The sequence below is a fragment of the Gadus morhua genome, chromosome 9 (assembly GCF_902167405.1).
Source record: "Gadus morhua chromosome 9, gadMor3.0, whole genome shotgun sequence".
Lineage (NCBI taxonomy): Eukaryota > Metazoa > Chordata > Actinopteri > Gadiformes > Gadidae > Gadus > Gadus morhua.
In genome coordinates, this window is record NC_044056.1 from 23,685,730 (window position 1) to 23,704,871 (window position 19,142).

The 19,142-nt window shown below is 45.5% G+C and overlaps 1 protein-coding gene across 2 annotated transcripts in view; it reads right to left on the minus strand.

Annotated features, from left to right (window-relative positions):
* Nucleotides 1–564: 564 nt before the first annotated feature.
* Nucleotides 565–19,142, minus strand: part of LOC115551407 (SITS-binding protein) — a 36,743-nt gene continuing 18,165 nt past the window's right edge. For both annotated transcript variants that reach the window (XM_030367127.1, XM_030367126.1), the window contains 8 exons: nucleotides 15,779–15,986; nucleotides 15,164–15,314; nucleotides 10,214–10,417; nucleotides 9,329–9,591; nucleotides 8,924–9,060; nucleotides 8,450–8,571; nucleotides 6,139–6,318; nucleotides 565–2,698 (listed from right to left, as the gene is read on the minus strand). In XM_030367127.1, the coding sequence (XP_030222987.1) occupies nucleotides 2,525–2,698; nucleotides 6,139–6,318; nucleotides 8,450–8,571; nucleotides 8,924–9,060; nucleotides 9,329–9,591; nucleotides 10,214–10,417; nucleotides 15,164–15,314; nucleotides 15,779–15,986 (1,439 nt within the window). In that variant the 3' untranslated portion in view covers nucleotides 565–2,524. The remainder of the gene's footprint in view (nucleotides 2,699–6,138; nucleotides 6,319–8,449; nucleotides 8,572–8,923; nucleotides 9,061–9,328; nucleotides 9,592–10,213; nucleotides 10,418–15,163; nucleotides 15,315–15,778; nucleotides 15,987–19,142) is intronic.

Sequence of the window (19,142 nt, forward strand, 5' to 3'; positions counted from 1 at the left end):
TGTCGTTCCTCTTAAATCGGCCCTTTCAGAAACCCACTTTACGATGTTTCATCAACATGTCTTGGTCACAAGCCCCCTGGCAGGCGTTGTCCGGACGCTCCTCTGGAAGGTTGGATTGGGGGTGGTGGGGAGGTCAGATGAATAGTGTGTATGTGTGTGTGTGTCTGGGGGGGGGGGGGGGGGGTTGGGTTGGCGCCGCTCGACTGTATTGAGTTGCAGAGAAGAACCCGGAGCCCCAGAGTGGACAGCAGCTCAGGGGGGGGGGGGGGGGGGGGGGCATGCAAGGAAGGGCCACATGAGGGGAAGGGGCGGGACCTCTGTGAGGTCATTTTTCTGAGAATCTCCTTTAAACTCCATTTAATATAATGATTTCATTGGGGTTAAGGTGCAATTAGTATTGGAATCACAGACATGTATAAAGTCACATCTACTATTATTTAACAAATATGGACATTTAGCTCTATCTAAACTATATAAAATATCTTACAAAAATAACGGTATATCGGCCTAAATGTCATTAAACACAGGGATGATACAAGAGAGAGAATGTGTCTAATGTTCGTGGTAAGAAAATGTAAACTTTATTGCAACATTGTCAATTAGAGGTTCTGTGATTTACAGAAGAGAAGGACACTTGTAATGGCACAGTCATCGTAATATGTACATTGCTGATACTGCAATTCTTTAACGATTTTAAGAGTGGCACAGAGACAGAGGCTCCGAAGGCGCTCACCTCATCCAGCGGAATAAGGAGTCCCATGATGTTCTGTCTGCCAGTTCAAGTTGCAAAGCGTTCAATAGAAAGCACATGCCATCGGCGACCAGAAAGGCTCTTTACACCGAAGGAAATCACAGTTCTTCCATACATTGTTTGTTCTGCTTCTAGGAAAGATTAAGACGTTGGGGTGGTTTGCAGCCCACTGCAAAACGTTAAGACTAGGGGTGATTCGTTAAGCTTCAGTAGAACATTGATACACAGTAAACTTGTTAGGATCAAGGCTATAAAATCGATTGGCGATCAATTAAATTGTGTTTGTTCGTAGTGTGATTAAGGGGGTCCCAGAATGACAAAAAGACATAAACAAATGGTCTCATTGTTGAACTCATAATTTTAGCCGAGGGTTGAGTGAGTCCTGGCAACATGACATCAAACATTGTCAGCGCAAAACCATACATTTATGAGCATCAAGCTCTAGGCACTCTTCATTCTAGTGGGGAAAATGGTTGAAGTAGTTTTGTCCTTACCTGTCCAAAGATGCCTGTTTACACAGCACGACATCATACATCTCGTTTCAAGGAACACCTTCTGGTAAGCGATGTGCAATGCAGAGGCCTGCTATGATAGATACGATTGTATTGTGGAGCTAAGATTCCCCAATGTTATTTTTATCTCTTTCCCGCATCTGAGGTGTCATTGCGGGCTTTCTTCAGCACTTCAATTGGCACTCATCAAATTCCTCAGCATCACAACAGGAGTGCAGGCTGTTCAATGAGAAACAGTCACCAAAAAACAATGCTCAGATGATCCTAAAAAAGACAACAGAAAAAACAGAGGTAGAGATTCCAGAATCCAAACTTGGATAAATCCATTCCAGTATTTGGAGTCAAACCTCTTCATTTGCTCGTTAGGCAGCAGCCAACGAGAAATGAAATCAGGTGTGAGGTGGGGCCAAAACAGGGCAGGATTTTCACTTTCTGAACTTGAAATTTCCAACTACTGTCAAATATCCACATGTTTCACATTATTTAGCAGAACTATTACCAATTGTGCCTACATACAGGCCTACAATAGGCTACATAATAAGTTGAATCTGGCAAATAGAGTTGTATGTTGAATCTTTCTCTGGATTAGTAAAGCAGAGAATAAGTGCTGATTGTCTGGTGGGAAGTGGTAGTAAACTTGAGGTATATTTATGATACAACAGCCTTTTGGCTCGAGAAAGTTCCAGTAAAATCCTTTCCAATGGTCACAACAAGTGGTAAGAAGGTAGGGTCATGTTCATGTGAGGGCCCAGAAGGGTCCTCCCTCGTCCAACTCTCCAACTGTCCTTGTTTTCTGTATTACTTATTTGGTCGTGAGAGGATTGAAGACCAGGAGGAGCTAGCTCAGCTCCAACTGTAGAGGCACTGCTGCAGCTGAAGGGTTAAAGACTGTAGAGATGGATGTATGTAAACACAGAGACCTTTCTCTGTCCCTTGAATACAACTAAAAGCAAACAAACACATTAAAAAGAGGTAAAACTGATTTAGAAAAACAAAGAAAAAAACCTCACAGTGAAAAATACAAATAGTTTTGTACTGTAAAGTGCAAGTATAAAAATCGATATATATAAAGGTATGTATATATATATATATATATTTATATATACATATATATTTAAATCTCAAGATCGAGTCCTAAGACACGGTCAATGGTCTTTCTTTTGTGTGGAAAAGTGCCAGTTGAAAATAGCACGGCTTAACAAAGAACAAAGTAAGATCAACCCCATGGGGCGGGTCATGTGACTTTGGCTTGTCAGGTGACTCAGCTCCTCCGCGAGAACACGGCCACCTGGTCCAGGGCCACCGGGTAGTCCTGTAGCAGCGTCCCACCGTCAAACACCTCGGCGCTGCGGCTGTCCTGCCACTGGAAGCCCCCGTCAGGTAGGTAGATGTCCCTCTGCATCGCACCCCGCTCCACCACCGGCGCCACCAGCACCTGCAAGCCAACACCATCCCCGACGCCTCCATCAGAGGCGCTAGTGTCTGATGAAGGCGCTGAACTGCTCAACCTGAACCGCTGAGCTCCAGGAGCCCAGCGACAGGTTAGATGTTTAATCTCACTCCTGGCTCTATTTTATAACCGCAATAACAGTATTTATTTATCATAAACACTATTTATTGTGAGAAAACCAAAACCCGGGACATTTTGTGGCCAGGGAAATGCAAACCATTTATCAGATAATAACAAAGGAGATTTGAGGGAAATCCTGGACGGCTGGCAACCCTGCTCCCTAACAACCCTTCTCCCTAACAACCCTGCTCCCTAACAGCCCTTCTCCCTAACAACCCTGCTCCCTAACAACCCTTCTCCCTAACAACCCTGCTCCCTAACAACCCTTCTCCCTAACAACCCTTCTTCCTAACAACCCTGCTCCCTAACAACCCTGCTCCCTAACAACCCTGCTCCCTAACAACCCTGCTCCCTAACAACCCTGCTCCCTAACAACCCTGCTCCCGGGGGAAGATGGAGTTAGGATGTGCAGGAGCTCGCACCGCATGATAAACACGACCTCTGGTTACGATGCCCGACGCCAGTTTTCATATCGCTCGCTGCCGATTCCGCGTATCAAGTGCACCTGCCGTCTGCTGACAGGTGCAACCCAACTCTGGCCCCCAGAACCGCCATCCAGTGCCCTCGTCTCTAATCTGGGACCCGGCAGGGCTCCTACGGGACAGCAGAACCTCTTGGAGGGGACGGAATCGAGCCTTGGCCAGGACACCAGAAACGGCAAAGTTTGGGCTTTTTCATCACTTAGATCAGGGGTCGGCAACCTGTGGCACGCCGCAGAATAAACACTGACACGGCACCTCAGTGTTATTACGATACTCACTTTATCTGTCCCGTTTGAAAAAAATAATTAAAAAAAGCCGGCTTTTGTCTGCCGGCACTAGGACCCGGAGGACACCACTGGATTTGATGTTGGAGTGTGGCCATTGGTCAGGTTGCAGCGGGAGAATTTCGGATCAAAGTGTGTGACGTGACCAAGCGCACTGCCGCTGTCTTCGTGCTGACATATGAATGAATGACAGAGCGTGATATTGTGAACAATGGCAACACCCGCTGCAGCTAAAACTAGGCCATTCCAGTGCTGCTGGATACACGAGTTTGGTTTTGTGTTTGTGAAGGACCGTGCTGTGTGCACTTTATGCTGTGAGAATGTTGTGTGCAGAACGTCAAGTGCAGAGCGTCATTTTGAGACAAAGCACGAGAAGGCCTTCTAATACCAAGCAGACAAAGTAGTCAATCAAACGTGCTGTGTCCAGATATGAAAAGCTAGCTCCTTGAAGGTTTTTACCACTGCTAAAGATCACGGGACAGAAGCAAGCTATCGCATTGCGTATTGCATTGCAAAGCATGGGAAGCCGTTTACAGATGGCGAATTTATTAAGGAGGCTTTTCTCAGTTGCTCAGATGCTCTTTTTGAAAGCTTGCCAAATAAAGAAACGATCAAGTCACGAATAAAGGACATTCCCACGTCATCTAGAAGTGTTCAGCGACATATTGATGAAATGGCTGAAAATGTCAGAGCTCAGCAAACAGCTGGATTAAAAGATGCTGCGGTATTCAATTTTATTGCACTTGAAGAAAGCGTGGATGTGAATGACATTCCGCGTTTGGCAGTCATGGCAAGGTACTGTGATTCAACTGTCAGAGAGGAACCATGCTGCTTGAAGCCAATGCCTGACACTACAAAAGGTGAAGATGTAGCCAAGGCAATAATTTAACATTTTGAAGAACAAGGGATTAACATCAGAAAAGTGTTTGCAGTGACCACAGACAGCGCCCCCGCTATGGTTGGGAGACACAAGGGAGCTGTCAAACTGATAGAAGAAAAAGCCGGCCACCCCATCATGAAACTCCACTGCATAATACATCAGGAAAATCTGTGTGCAAAAATGTCAAATTCCGATCTCAATGAAGTTATGGCCACCGTGACAAAGATTATTAACTTTATAGTGAAGCGATCTGCACTGACGCATCGGCAGTTTCAGTCCCTGCTCGAGGAGCTGGACAGCGCATACACAGATCTGCCTCTCCACTCAGCAGTGAGATGGCTGAGTTGCGGAAAAGTTCTGGAGCGATTTCTCAGCTGTCTTGATGCTATCGAGGCCTTTCTGGCTGAAAAGGGCAAAAAGTATCCCGAACTGGAGGACGAGAAATGGATTGTTAAACTTATGTTTCTGGCGGACATTACGGGACATCTGAATGTGCTCAATCTCAGACTGCAAGGTGCAGGACAAACTGTTTTGGACATGTTTGAGACATGGAAGGCTTTTGTCGGTAAGTTGGCAGTATTCTCAGATGACATTTCCACCTCCACATTCCGCTACTTCCGACACCTGAGAGAGCTGTCCTCCCTGCGCAACATCAACACCGCTGAAATAACCGCATACATGCGTGTGCTGGAGGCGTAGTTCACGAAGCGATTTGTGGATTTTAAAAGGTACAGACCAATGTTCTCTATCTTTATCAAGCCCGACAGCTTGATGGACATGATTTGGATGCTACTCTAATCGACTGGATGGATACTGAGGACATGGAAATGCAGCTGATTGAGCTGAAGAGCTCAACACTGTGGGTGACCAAGTTTGCAGAGCTCAGAAAACAGTTTGGAAGCCACACCAGTGAAAGATCACAGAGCCCACATCCTCACATGCTGGGCATTTGCACCTGAGAAATTCAGCTGTCTCCGGGGCATTGCACTGGCGCTGCTGTCAGTCTTCGGGTCAACATATCTCTGTGAGCAGGCGTTCTCACACATGAAACATGTGCTCAGCCCCACCCGCAGTTGGTTAACAACGGAGCAATCTGGGGCATGTTTGCAACTCAAAGTAACTAACTACAAGACACAGATCACAGAAATCAGTCAAGCAAAGCAGGGCCAGGGTGATGCCTACCAGACCACTGACTGTCTGGTAGGCATCTGATAATTTGATGTTGCCTCAGCCTACACTAGTTTTAGTTTAAATGTGTAGCTGTTTTTCAGTCTTTGAAATGTTGATGTGGCTATTTTGTTAAGAATACAGATACTGTTATTGTTGAGAATAAAATTTCAAACTGGCACTCCATGTCACAAAGGTTGCCGACCCCTGACTTAGATATTCTATTGAAAGGAAAACTCAATGGTGCACCTGGATGGAGCTTTCAGAAGGGTATTCTTAAGTATGCTGAGCTGGTTTGAAACCATTTCATGCTCTTTATTACAGTTGACCAATGAGGGCCGGTACCCCTATACGTTACTGATCCCGGACTCCAGACCCCTACATGATTGGTTGAAACAAATATAAAGCGAAAGAAGGTGAAACCTCCCTGTTGTCGCGGGTTTGAGCTCATCCGCCGTCAGGCTTTGCATTATTAAAAGGAGGTCTTCCTACCTCGTCTCCGATGAGGAACTGGTCGTCGATGGTGAAGGTTGCAGGGTCGTTTGGGTTCAGCCACCACATGGGCCGGTAGATGGGGTGCCTGGTGAGCAGCCACTCCTCTGAATACTTCTCTATCAGCGGGACCACCAGGTCCTGGTGCAGCGAGATGTAGGATCGGGTCAGGTTCAGCACCTACATACAAAACAAGGCCGTACGTTGAGGAAACCATCATTGTTATTGTTCATATTGGCAGGTGAACCTTGTATCTTGTGCAGGACTGGAATCTCAATAGGCTAACATCTCGTGTGACTGAGCAGAAACTGGTTATTTAACTCAGACCATCTGGCTGGAGCTACTCTGTGTGTTTGGAGATCAGTGGGCAAAGACAATGTTATTTTCTGAACTGGTTCAATCTCTCCGAGGGCCAAAACCAAAGAGCGGTTTGTTGTTGACTTAGTGGTTCAGCGTTGTCCTCGTGTCCTGTCTGTCTCAAAATAACTCTGTATTCCTGGGGTCACATCGTCCCCCATGTCCCCTGCCTAACAGGAACCCTGACCGCATCCAGCATAGCGTGTGTTATAACAAAAGCAGATAGAAAACATTTGGGGGAATAGATTCAGAATCATGACCCGGACAGAGACTTATTGAGGAGCCAGGCATTTATGTGGTTTTAGTGCTATATACGTTTCAACGTGACCTTTAAATGTCATTAGTCTACAACCAGCATATTTTCCAAGGAAGGTGCCACATTCAAATTAAATCATTTAGACCAGAGAAATGCTTTACTTTTGTGTAAAATCCTCCAAACCGTGTCAAACTTGTCAGTTTGGAACGGACATTTTAATTGCCATAATAAAGTATTTTTCCAAGTCAGCTTCATTTTGGTTGGTGCAGAGCGGCTGCAAGTTGAAGTAGAGTCATAACTCCCCGCGACAGACCCTAACCCACACCAGATGGACCCCCTCCGCAGGGGGGGGTCCCTCCTGAGGTCCCTCCTGAGGTCAGGAGGGAGCTGAGCAGTGTGTGTGTGTGTGTGTGTGTGTGTGTGTGTGTGTGTGTGTGTGTGTGTGTGTGCATGCATGTGGGTTTGCCTGTTCGCGTGTACTTGCGCGTGTTTGTATGTGTGTGTGTGTGTGTGTGTGTGTGTGTGTATGAGTATGTGTGTGTGTGTGTGTGTGTGTGTGTGTGTGTGTGTGTGTGTGTGTGTGTGTGTGTTTGTGTGTGTGTGTAGGGATGGGAGTGTGTATGTGTGGTGTGTGTAGGGTTGGGAGTGTGTGTGTCTATGTGTGTGTGTGTGTGTGTGTGTGTGGGTGTATGAGTGTGTGTGTGTGTGTGTGTGACTGTGTGTGCGTGTGTGTGTAGGGGTAGGAGTGTGGGGTACGTAGGAAAATCAGGGGACAAAGTATTTTCAGAGTATTTTCTCTACAGTGGGAAACATATTTGTATCTGAGAGCAACTGGAATCTGGGTTGTACATCGGACCGTCCTGGCCTGTACTGGACTGGACTAGACTAGACTGGACCGGCCTGGACTGCACTGGACCAATGCAGGAGTGGACTGGACTGGAAGGCCTTTAAAAGGCTGAAGGTCGGGGAGAAAAGCCCTAGTTCTACACACTGAAAGGAGGAGGAAGAGATAGAGGAGGAGAAGGAAGAAGAGTAGGAGAGAGAGAGGAGATGGAGGAGGGGGGAAGAAGGAAGGGGGAGGAGGAGGTGGAAGAAGAGGAGGAGAGAGAGGAGATGGAGGAGGAGGAAAGGGGAGGAGGAGACAGAGGAGGGGGAAGGAGGAGGAAGGGGGAGGAGGAAGTGGAGGAGGAGAGCGAGGAGGAGAAGGAGGAGGTTGAGGATGGGGGAGGAGGAGGTAGGGGGAGGAGTAGGAGAAAGAGAGGGGTGGAAGGAGGATGGAAAGGATGGATGGAGAGGAGGAGGAGAAGGGCGGAGCAGGAGATGTTCTTAGTCCTAGGAACAGTGTCCCCTCCTGCTCCTCTCCACAAACACACCTTCTGGCCCGTTGCCATGGAGGAAACATCTCGCTGCACAGCGTGAGAACGCAGCTCGAGAGAAAACAACCAGTCCTCCACCGACCCAAACACAAACATTATCCCTCATCCCACCAATAGAAAAACGCTTAGAATTGTGGTGTTCATTAATTTTCTATGCAGCACTATCCTCCCTGCTACAGCAATGGGTCATGTACTTGCATACTACTATATAGACTTTTAATATAATATAAGCGAGGACAGTAAACCCATTTAATTTTAAGTGCCTTGCACACTCTTCCTCTTAGCTGGGGTCCAACCGACGGCCCCCCTGACAGGAGCCTACCTGCTCCTCTCCGTAGACCCAGGGCGGGGTGTGGAAGCTGAGGACTGGGAGGAAGGCAGCCACCTCCAGCCACCTGATGAACAACTCTTCATCCGTCACCATGTCTCCCGACAGAGAGCCACCTGGGAGGGGGGCGGAAAACGGTTTAAACCCAATAAAGATCTGGCCATTCTTGTATGTGAACTCATGTAGTTAGTCGTGATGCTAGCGATGCTAATCATGGTATTTATGTGATGCTCGTGGTACTAACGATGCTAGTCAAGTGATGCTAGTGATGTTAATGATGTAGAAAGACTAGTGATGCTAGTCATGTGATGCTAGCCATACTAGAAGCGCTAGTGATGTAGAAAGGCTAGTGTTGATAGATGCTGTGTTGATAGATGCTTGATAGATGCTGGTGATTTTAGTGAGGCTTGCTAGCCTATTGATGATAATGACGACCAGTAGGAGTTGTACAAGGAGACCCAGTATTACCTACTGCGTCCGGGAGAAGGAAGTTGTATCCGAGGAGCGTGTGGTGCAGCAGCGAGGGTATCAGGCCCCTCAGACCCAGGGGCCCCCACTCCGACTGCAGGGCGGGCATCCTCACAAACACAGGCTTGTGACTCGTCCTGCGAGGGAAGAATGGGGTAAGGCCCGGACATCATCCTCTCCTCCGTATCACATGTTCATGTTTTTTGACAATCAATGTGGATTGACAAAAAAAAAAAAGAGAGGTAGATGATGAATGATAAATTATTACTTCTCTAACAATGCAGCAAAAAAGATGAGATCATATTTTTTTGACAATGAAAACCATCTATTCATAGTATAATAACAATAATGGCAGCGCATTGGTCTTTAAAACATGCTTTGTTCTTCTTGCGGCCCCTCACTCACCGGGTCCCAGCGGTCATGATGGCCGACTCTCCCATCCGGGCCGCGACGTCCGCCAAAAGGCCGATGTACCGCTCACCCCCCAGGGGCCGCAGGGGCCCTGGGCCCTCGGGGGGGGCGGCCACGGCTCCCTCCAGCAGCACATACTCCATGGCCACGAGGTCTTGAAGGGCCCCCACTCTGTCCAGAAACCAGCCCACCCCTGCAGGGCTGGTGAGGTTGAGCTTCACACAGAAGTGCCCCCCCCACTGACTCAGCACTGGGACCTGGAGAAGAACAGAACCTCTCTGAAGCTCCATGGACTCATTAGATCACACTGGAACTTACTGCTCAATTTTATTGGGTTTAAATGCAAATGTTAGTGCTGGAGTTCCATGAGGGCAAGGCAGACTTAATTATAGACAAATACTATAGAGAGAGAGAGAGAGAGAGAGAGAGAGAGAGAGAGAGAGAGAGAGAGAGAGAGAGAGAGAGAGAGAGAGAGAGAGAGAGAGAGAGAGAGAGAGAGAAACTGATTGACTTGGTTCACTGGAGAAGGCGGGGCTACACACGGGGAGTAGCCCTCTTTAGAATTATTTGTACTTTCATCTGAGTGTAGGCTACAAACGCAATTAACTATTTACAAGTGCAAAAACGCCAACATAATCTTTATTTTGCGGACCACTTATTTTTTCAAAGACGGGCATATTTGTCAGTTTAAAAACGTTTAGAGAGGCAGACAGACAGACAGCCCGACAGACAGCCCGACAGACAGACAGACAGACAGACAGACAGACAGACAGACAGACAGACAGACAGACAGACAGACAGACAGACAGACAGACAGACAGACAGACAGACAGACAGACAGACAGACAGACAGACAGACAGACAGACAGATCTCCTCACCAGCTGTCCCTGGGGGCCAGAGGGCAGGCTGAGCCAGTACTGCTCTCCTCCGCCCCCTCCGGCCAGCGAGCTGTGGAACTGAGCGGTGTGGATGCTCTGAAAGGGGGTGAGGGTGATGGAAATGTTCAGAAGCTTGACCAGCCCCAGGTCCCTGGTCTGTCTCTTGGACAGCCCTCTCTTCCTGCCCGTGAGGTAGTCATGGTCCTGAGACAGAGAGGGGTCATGGTCAGCAGGCCGTGTTGATGTGTCTGGTTGGTGTGTTAAGGCCCTGAGTTAACAGTGAATTCCACGGTTGAACTTCAAACACAGCGATTACCACAGAGTACAACAGAGTCATTTGTGTGCGGATCATTTTCAGATAATGCCTCAGTGGCGGTGAGACTGCGTTGCTGCTGACCAGTGTGTTTGAGAGGCCATGTGGGAACATTCTGCACACACTGCGCCGCTCCAAGCACAATGTGGCGCTGCCATTGAGTACAAACCTGCAATATTATCGGTGCAAACAGTAGGTTGTTCACTCATTGGTTTTACTAACCATTCAATGAGTGCTGCATGCAGCGTTCAGCTATTGAGCTTCTTAGCCTTTCTTATTCTTTCTTATTATGTATTGATATGTCCTTCTGGGTTATTGGCAATGGATATTTTGACCAGAAGCATTAAAACCATGAGTTGATAGTACACTTGTCAGGGGAAAGAAAGTGCCACAGAGCAGTCTCTGTTGGGGCGTTCCAGACAGATTAGCAAGCATTCAGGTTGCAAATAGGAGATTTATTCTTACATAACATCTTAGGAACACAAGGTTAAACTATGGAGGGGGGGTCCATCCGGTTTAGTGGGGATAAACACGTTGTGCAATTTCAACATTTAAGACAATCACACACGCACATTGGAGCTTAACTTTATGTAATGGGATGTCTGAATGTGAGAGCACTAATTCTCCCAAGTCTTTCCACATTGAGACTAAACACTCTCTTAGTGTTGTGTGGCGGGTAGATAAAGAACGCTTGTGAAACTAAAAATAAGCAATAGACCGATAGCTTTGATGCCGTTCACAACTGTGATGCTGCTCAACAACCCTGCTGCTCAGACCACCGTTAACTTTCCAAACAAAACCGCTGGACCACAGAGCTCCTGGGAACGAGGTGGAGCTACATCTGCTCGTCAATACAACAGCCTGGGACCCAGCGGTGGGCAGGAGAAAACAGATTCTGTTTCACCGTGACGCTGTCTTTTCTGTTGTGTTCTCCCCTCCTACTTAGCGGCAGGACACCTGGTGAGGAGGTCATGGGAACATGAGAGGTGAACTCTGGGAAACTCTGTAGTCCCGTACCTGTGATGAACTCAGCCTGGGAAAATAAGTGTATAGAGTATTTAACACTTTCACAGTTCCTGTAAAATATTAATTCACAGCACAACACTATTGTTTATAACATTATATGTATGCACTTTTTGGTTAGATGCTAAAGTATAACTAAAGTTGTATCTAATATAATCCACATAAGGAGTTCTTTGAGTCTGGTTTATGGTCTCATGGTGTGTAATAGGGTGGGGCAAGTCCCACACAAGTAGGGCAAGTCACAAACATTATCAGTGAAGAAGATAATGGTATAATAACAAATTAATTTAATGTACTCTCAACGGAAAACTACTGTATTGAATAATTTCAAAGAGTACATTATCAGATGGTCAATGGTGTCTTGGTTTAGCACTCCACCATTAAGGCTACATTATTTTCCTTCCTATTTGTATCTATTTTTGTATTATAGTGTGCTTTTAACGTATTCTGTTTAGTGTGGTGTAAGAGAAGCAACTTAGATTGCGTAATTAAAATACAGCAACAATTTCCATGGACACGTTTGGTAGAAAACAGCACTCAGTTAGCATTCAATGAAAACATTCTAGTTCAGAGAGCGTTTTGCGTCTCTGAATAATCAGGACACGATTGAATTGTGGATGTAAGGAACACATCCAGTTCTGACACAACATGGAAACATTTGGACCACAATTGTTGACAATACTAAAGAAACTTTTTATTTTGAGGGCATTAACATTTTATATATGAGACAATTAATTTGCTTTGAAGCATCATTGAAATGTTTTAGGTGAGTTATGACTTTTTGCACATGAGCTATGGTGTGGTGCTGCACTATTATACCTAGAGCTTTGAGAATGTAAACTCATGAACTGAGCCAAAGCAAGTGAGAGAAACTGTCAGTTTACTGTTGTCTCTATTGAACCCCCAGACCCAGGAACGCATGTGTTCTCCAAGTGAAAAACATGTTTTCCTCCTTGGTGACATTCCAGTGAACCTGTAATCCTTCCCTCTCCCCACTGTTCCCCTGGAGTAGACGTCCACAAGAACACTGCTTTCACCGGCCTTTCTGACCAGCAGCCTAATCCCCTCCTAACCAACAGTCCTGACGCCAGAGTAGAGTACCACAGTTCAGGAAACACATCATCAGCTATAGATGAGGATAAAGGACAGACAGACAGACAGACAGACAGACAGACAGACAGACAGACAGACAGACAGACAGACAGACAGACAGACAGACAGACAGAGACAGACAGACAGACAGACAGACAGACAGACAGACAGACAGACAGACAGACAGAGACAGACAGACAGACAGACAGACAGACAGACACAGACAGACAGACAGACACAGACAGACAGACAGACAGACAGACAGACAGACAGACAGACAGACAGACAGACAGACAGACAGACAGACAGACAGACAGACAGATAGACTGATAGACAGATAGATAGATAGATAGATAGATAGATAGATAGATAGATAGATAGATAGATGTAGATAGATAGATAGTTTAATGGATAGATTTGGTTGTAACCATGGGCATCAATTCCGCTGGGGACGCATCCCCACTACTTTTCGTTAAGATTAATTTTGTCCACCGCTTGTAAAAAATAAATAAAACTTGAGTTTAATTATTATGGATTATTACACGGCTCTTCTCAATGCTGTAGACTGCTCCATTCACTTGCATGGGCCTTAACAACATTCAACTGTCAATTATTTTCATTTATTACACGGCTCTTCTCAATGCCGTGGAATAATCACGTCCAGCATATTTGACCGCAGTCAAGGAAAGTGGATTTTTTGCCTCTGATTCACATCATCTGTATCACTCCGCATTTTGTCCGGTAACTTATCAACCCCAGCCTATTCGGTTGCTAATCGACGTCAACGACTTTGGCGAACTATTTCTCTGCTGATCAACGTATGAATGATAACAAATACATTGTAAAAAGACACACTGTGTGAAGTTATTTTTTCGTTTTGGCAAGTAGCCAATACTAATAATACAAATACTCTTTGGCTAGGATGCAATGATGAGGCATCAGACAATCAAGTCATTTTAGCCTGAATACATAGCTAAAAAGCACCAGAGCAGGTTGCTAGTACCATTGACAGTATCAGAACGATAACCTGTTGAACTAAATGTATATGATAGGCCACACCACGGGATGCATCTGCAGACCACTGCCACATTAATAAAGGTAAGACGTGATATTTATTGCTCAAGATTTGCTGGTGCTATGGCGAGGTCTTTTGTGTTTTTTGCACTCAAGTGCTTGGCACTGTCACGGTTGCTCTTTGATTTGCTCCACAGACATTGGTTCTTAGACAGGTAAGGGGCGTGGCGAGCGGAGCTGGGCATCGCAACGTGGCACACCTGGACCTCATCAACTAATCATACGCTCTTTCTTAAGCCTGGCGGGGACTTCTCGTCGGCGCCAGATTATTCCGTCTCATTCGGTACTTTGGCTGAAGAGTGTACATCGACCTTCGATACTCTGACCTGATTTTGTGATTCCTAAACGTCGTGTTATCTTTTCGCCAGTAGCCAGTTCCTCGCCAGCGGATTACCACCGGACCACAGCATTCTCCGGTGCCTCCACCAGCTACGCCTACCCGCTCCTGTCTTCGTCTTGCCCGCTGGATATCTTTTGAGTTCCTCTTTTTTGACAATAAACCGTGGATTGTCCGTACTGTCTCTGTCTCTGCATCCGGGGTCCAAACTAATCTTTCCGCTAACCGTAACAGGCTGTTTTAACTTGCAACTGATAGTCGGTGGATAGTCGGTCTCTTGTTGACAAAAAGTGACTTTTGGTTTTGTAAGCTGAGTTTTTGTCAGAACGCCTGATGTAGGCTAGATTGGATGGAATGCGAGTTGTGAATTGAGAACAGCCAGTACATGATTTGATACAGCATTCAGCTGTGCAACAAACATATTTTTATTTTTCAATCTTGATGACCTTTGTAGTGCTGTGTGTAGCCACACGTTTGCTCCTTCTGAACTTAAACATGCAGTTAATTTCCTTTCATAGCTCCTCTTGTTTATGTTGGTAGCTTAGCCATGTCATGTCATGTTGTCAACATTGGATACATGGAGCAGAACATAGTGGGTCATATGTCTGATGCTTTTTGGAAACGTTTTCTTCATAAAAGGTGCCAGATAGATTTTGTATACATTTTATTCCTTAGTAATTAGCTACATGGGTATACCATCTATCAGAACTTTTCGTTACCTGCACTAAAGAGAGAAAAAAGAGTGCATCCTCATTGTACCCAGCACTTCTGAAAATTCACTTCGGAATGCGTCTCTGTCCCCAGCACATTTCAAACCAAACTGACGCCCATGGTTGTAACGTTAATCATACACCTTGATGGTGTATGATACAATAAAGTCTATAGGAAATTAAATACGCAGCATCATCCTCATAAATTTTTTGCCATACTTTCTATGGCACACAAAGACACAGACAGAACTCATCATCAAGACGTTAGACTTATCCTTTGAGGAGGACTCAAAGAACCAGAAGGTTCTCACAATGAAATGCTCCAATCTGGATCTCAAACTCATGAAGGCTGGATCCCAAACACAAATTGTGGAGGCTGGTTGATGCATGACGGAACATACCATGTCGGCGAGGAGGGTGGTGGAATGTTCGCTGAGGCTGATGACCCCCTCACTCAGATGGTGTCTCCTGAGGCGGTTTGAGAAGGTTCTCAGTTCCCTCTCCACCTTCACACCCGAGTCCACACTGGCTAGAAAATTCCAGAAAGGAAACCTAAAAAGAGATCAAATCTCTTTATTGATCTTGGTCTAATTAGGAAATTACTCATTACGCCAAACTCTGGATTATAGTAGGAAGAGCAATTAAAGGAACAAACATCCCGGAAAGAATAGAAGAAAAATAACTGCAAGGCATTACAATCTGAGGACAATTGCAGTTGCATTATAAAAATAAATAAAACATATACCAAAACATTTGCATATGTACCAAAAATAATGCATGTAATGCAGTAAAATGTGAATATAGAAATTAGCAAGAAATATGCTTTTACATAATATTTAAATATCCATTAAAAGGCTCTTGGATTTATTTTTATTATTTATTTTGACCTGTTGCACATACACAAGATAAGGAGCCCTGCAATGGGATCAGATGCCTCTAAGTCATTACGTCGTGTCCATGGGTTCAAAAGAGCTGAATGTCATGTCCTTTCTATGTCAAGAGGCACGGAGACCCACCAGAGCGTTCTCATGTTCGGCAGCTCCCTGCTTTGCTGGGAGAGCTGTGAAGCTGCCTCCTGGTGGACGGCCTTGACATGGCGGGCCACACACACGCTGTACTGCAGAGGAAGGCGCTCCATGCCAGGCAGCGTCTGGAGGCAGAACTGCTGCCTGCTCTCCAGCCCCAGCTGGACCGGGATGTCTGGGGAGAGCAGCACGGCGACACCTTGGAGGACGTAAGGAAACAGATCCAGTCATGAAGTGGAGTGTGAATGTGGATTGGACGCTTTGGCTGCTCTCAGCCTTATTCATATCAGCTTTGGATAAAAACATCTTCATTTTGACAAATTAAACAAAACAAAATTATGAACCAGATTCATGTTTGTAGATTGCAGTTCAACAGGTTATGTCAAAGGTGCGTTAGTGTGTTTGCCAAGGTGTGCAAATTTGCAAAATCCTGTTAAATAGCGTTAAATAATTACACATAAACTGTTCTGATACGCCCTATTCAAATTTTCTTTTTTTCTCTGAGTGAAAATTGAATGTTTAATTCTACTAATGAGCTGTAGCCAAGAGCTGGAACATCCAATTAGTGGCTGCACAGCGATGGAACAGTTAAGCATGTGCAACATCCAAGGCTGTATGAACAGAATCATAACTGGATAACCTATAAATAGACAGCAAGACAAGAGGAATCCCTTACACTGCCAAAGACCTCCAGAAAGATTAAGCCGGTGCTAGTTCTACAGAAGGAGGAATTGTCAACGTAAATACAACATAAGGCGCCCAAACATTTAAGGAATAAAGTATTGCTGCAGATCAAAATGTAGCAAGACAGTTTGACAAATAAGATGTTTTTGTGTGCAGTACAGTACCGAAACCACGGGTTCAGATAAGTCTGAATGAGTCCACTACACAATTTCTGGAAACTCGTAGCACCCATTTTGAAACGCTGTGACCTGAACAAGCCTGTGCTTTCGATCAGTTTACAGATGTTATATTTTCTTGTTCGACCTAGCAAACTCCAGAAAGTCCCAGTTTTTCCCTTCACTTTAAGAAAAAAGTGAGGCGCTATTGGCCTTAGGATGTGATTGGCAATGGCAGATGTCATTGATGTGACATAGCGTGAGAGTGTAAGCGAGAACGGAGCCGGCACAGAGGCAGAGTGTAGCCTGGGTCAGCGGTATCACCTGACAAGCTCCTCCAGAAGGAGCCTGAGGAGTATGTGGTTGGATGAGTTTACTGTCGCTCCACACCAGCGCTGGTGGAGTGTCTGTTTACCGAGAACTCTGAAAGATCTGGGGAGCACCAGGCAGTGCAAGGAAAGGGGCAGCACTGGAATACTAGGTCAAAGTCATTGCTTATTGTTTGCCCTCCGTAGAGGACGCACACGCACTCGCACACAAACACATGAACGCACACCACAGCACACACACATTAGCTACAGGGCACTTTAACAACATGCAACAAGCAAAAAACAACAACAATATAAAGACAAATAGTGAGGTGCAGTCAAAATGAAGCAACTGCTAAAACATAAAAAAAAGACTCAAAAAAGTTCATTTAGTCTAACTTGATATATTAACTTGCATGTTCATGTAACTGAATACTAGTCTGTTTACATGAACATACAAGTTAAAAAAAATTATGTTCATACAAATCAATCAATCTCACAATCTATTACTGTGGTAAACAAAGCTGGGGGACAAAAAGCAGATGAATCGTCTTCAATAATATAATCTTCTTTAATGCTTGCAATGCCAACTGAGTCTGTGTCAACCCGAGCCCTGCACTACTAGCCTGAGTATCACGGACTGTTTGAGATTATGTGTAGCAGATAATTATGTTCACAGATGTAGCTGCCCTGAGAGGAATGCCAGCCCACTCTCAAGTTACCTCCTCCCATTCCTTACCCCCTTGCTGCCTTCCTCTCACCCCTTCCCAAGTCCCACCGTCTCCCAACGTCCCCTGCTACCCTTCAGCCCATGCTCGCTATACCTTCCCCTCTGCATGAACCTCTTCCATGCCAGCTTGGCCACTGACCCCGTATAAAAAAACAAATACTTCATCTATAGACACCTGTCGACCTGGCCAAGTATATACTAGCGTAGCATGTCCTCGTAGAGCCTAGCCTAACCTAGCTGAGCCTAGCCTTCCAACCTTTTGACCCAATCAGTTATGACCACCTTAACAAGATCTCAGAGACGGAAAACCGATCCAGGGATCTCTCCTGGTACGTGAGCCATATCCAGGCCAGACGGACTGCTCTCATTCCCAGTTTGGACAGTTTCAAGTTCCTCTGATGAGACACGATGAGGCAGAGACCAGCAGAATGCAGGACCAACAGTAATGCACTGAATCAGTCAGATTCAGAGTCAGGAAAATATCTTACATCCTGTAGCCGGAGAGGGTGTCCCACATGGGTGTCCGACGGGGAGTTTGCGTGAAGGCATAATGTCAAACAGATAGCTGTGACACCTCTACTATCCCTTCTGAAGGAATTAAGTCACAACCTCTGGGTTTATTAAAAAATATATAAGCAGCTGTGAAATGTATCTTTTCAGATGTGAGGGCCTTGCTTGCTTTTGCTTGGCAAGTCCAGTCCCCTTCATGCAGAATGTGAAAGAAATTTAAAAACAAAATTGTCTTTTAGAAAAAACTTCTCCCAATAAAGTTTGGAAGAAGTTTTGGACACACAAGTTCTGATAAATAAAATGTATTTGGATTCTCAAGTCCAAAGCCAAACTCTTAAACAAGACACGTGGATTTACTCTCTCTCTCTCTCTCTCTCTCTCTCTCTCTCTCTCTCTCTCTCTCTCTCTCTCTCTCTCTCTCTCTCTCTCTCTCTCTCTCTTTCTCTTTCTCTTTCTCTCAGACTGCTGATAGCCTCGTGACCCGTCCCAGAGTTCAAAGGTAAAGAGCCAGGCTGACTGAAGGATGGAGGGGGTGATACAAGCTCGGGCTGCATGCCATGTGACCGCAGTCCCCCCCCCTCTCCCTATTTTTTATACCTGTTTCCTTGATGCTCTCATACCTACAGCCTTCACCAACAAAGTCATCAATTAAATCTCAAAATGAGTGATCTCCCATCTTCTACCAAGATACATTTCCTTTGCAAGGGAAACTTGCTCTCAAGCACATCCAACCAAGGGAAACGAATGACGGTTATCGGTGGATGCTGATGTAGTCCGTTTCCGATCAGTCAGATTAAAGGTCCCATAGCATGAGAATAAGACTTTATGAGGTTTTCTAACATTAATATGAGTTCCCCTAGCCTGCCTATCGTCCCCCAGTGGCTAAAACTTGCGTTCGTTGTAAAAGAGCACTAGGTATCCTGCTCGCCTTTGAAAAAATGGAAGCTAAGGCGCGCTGAATTGGAATG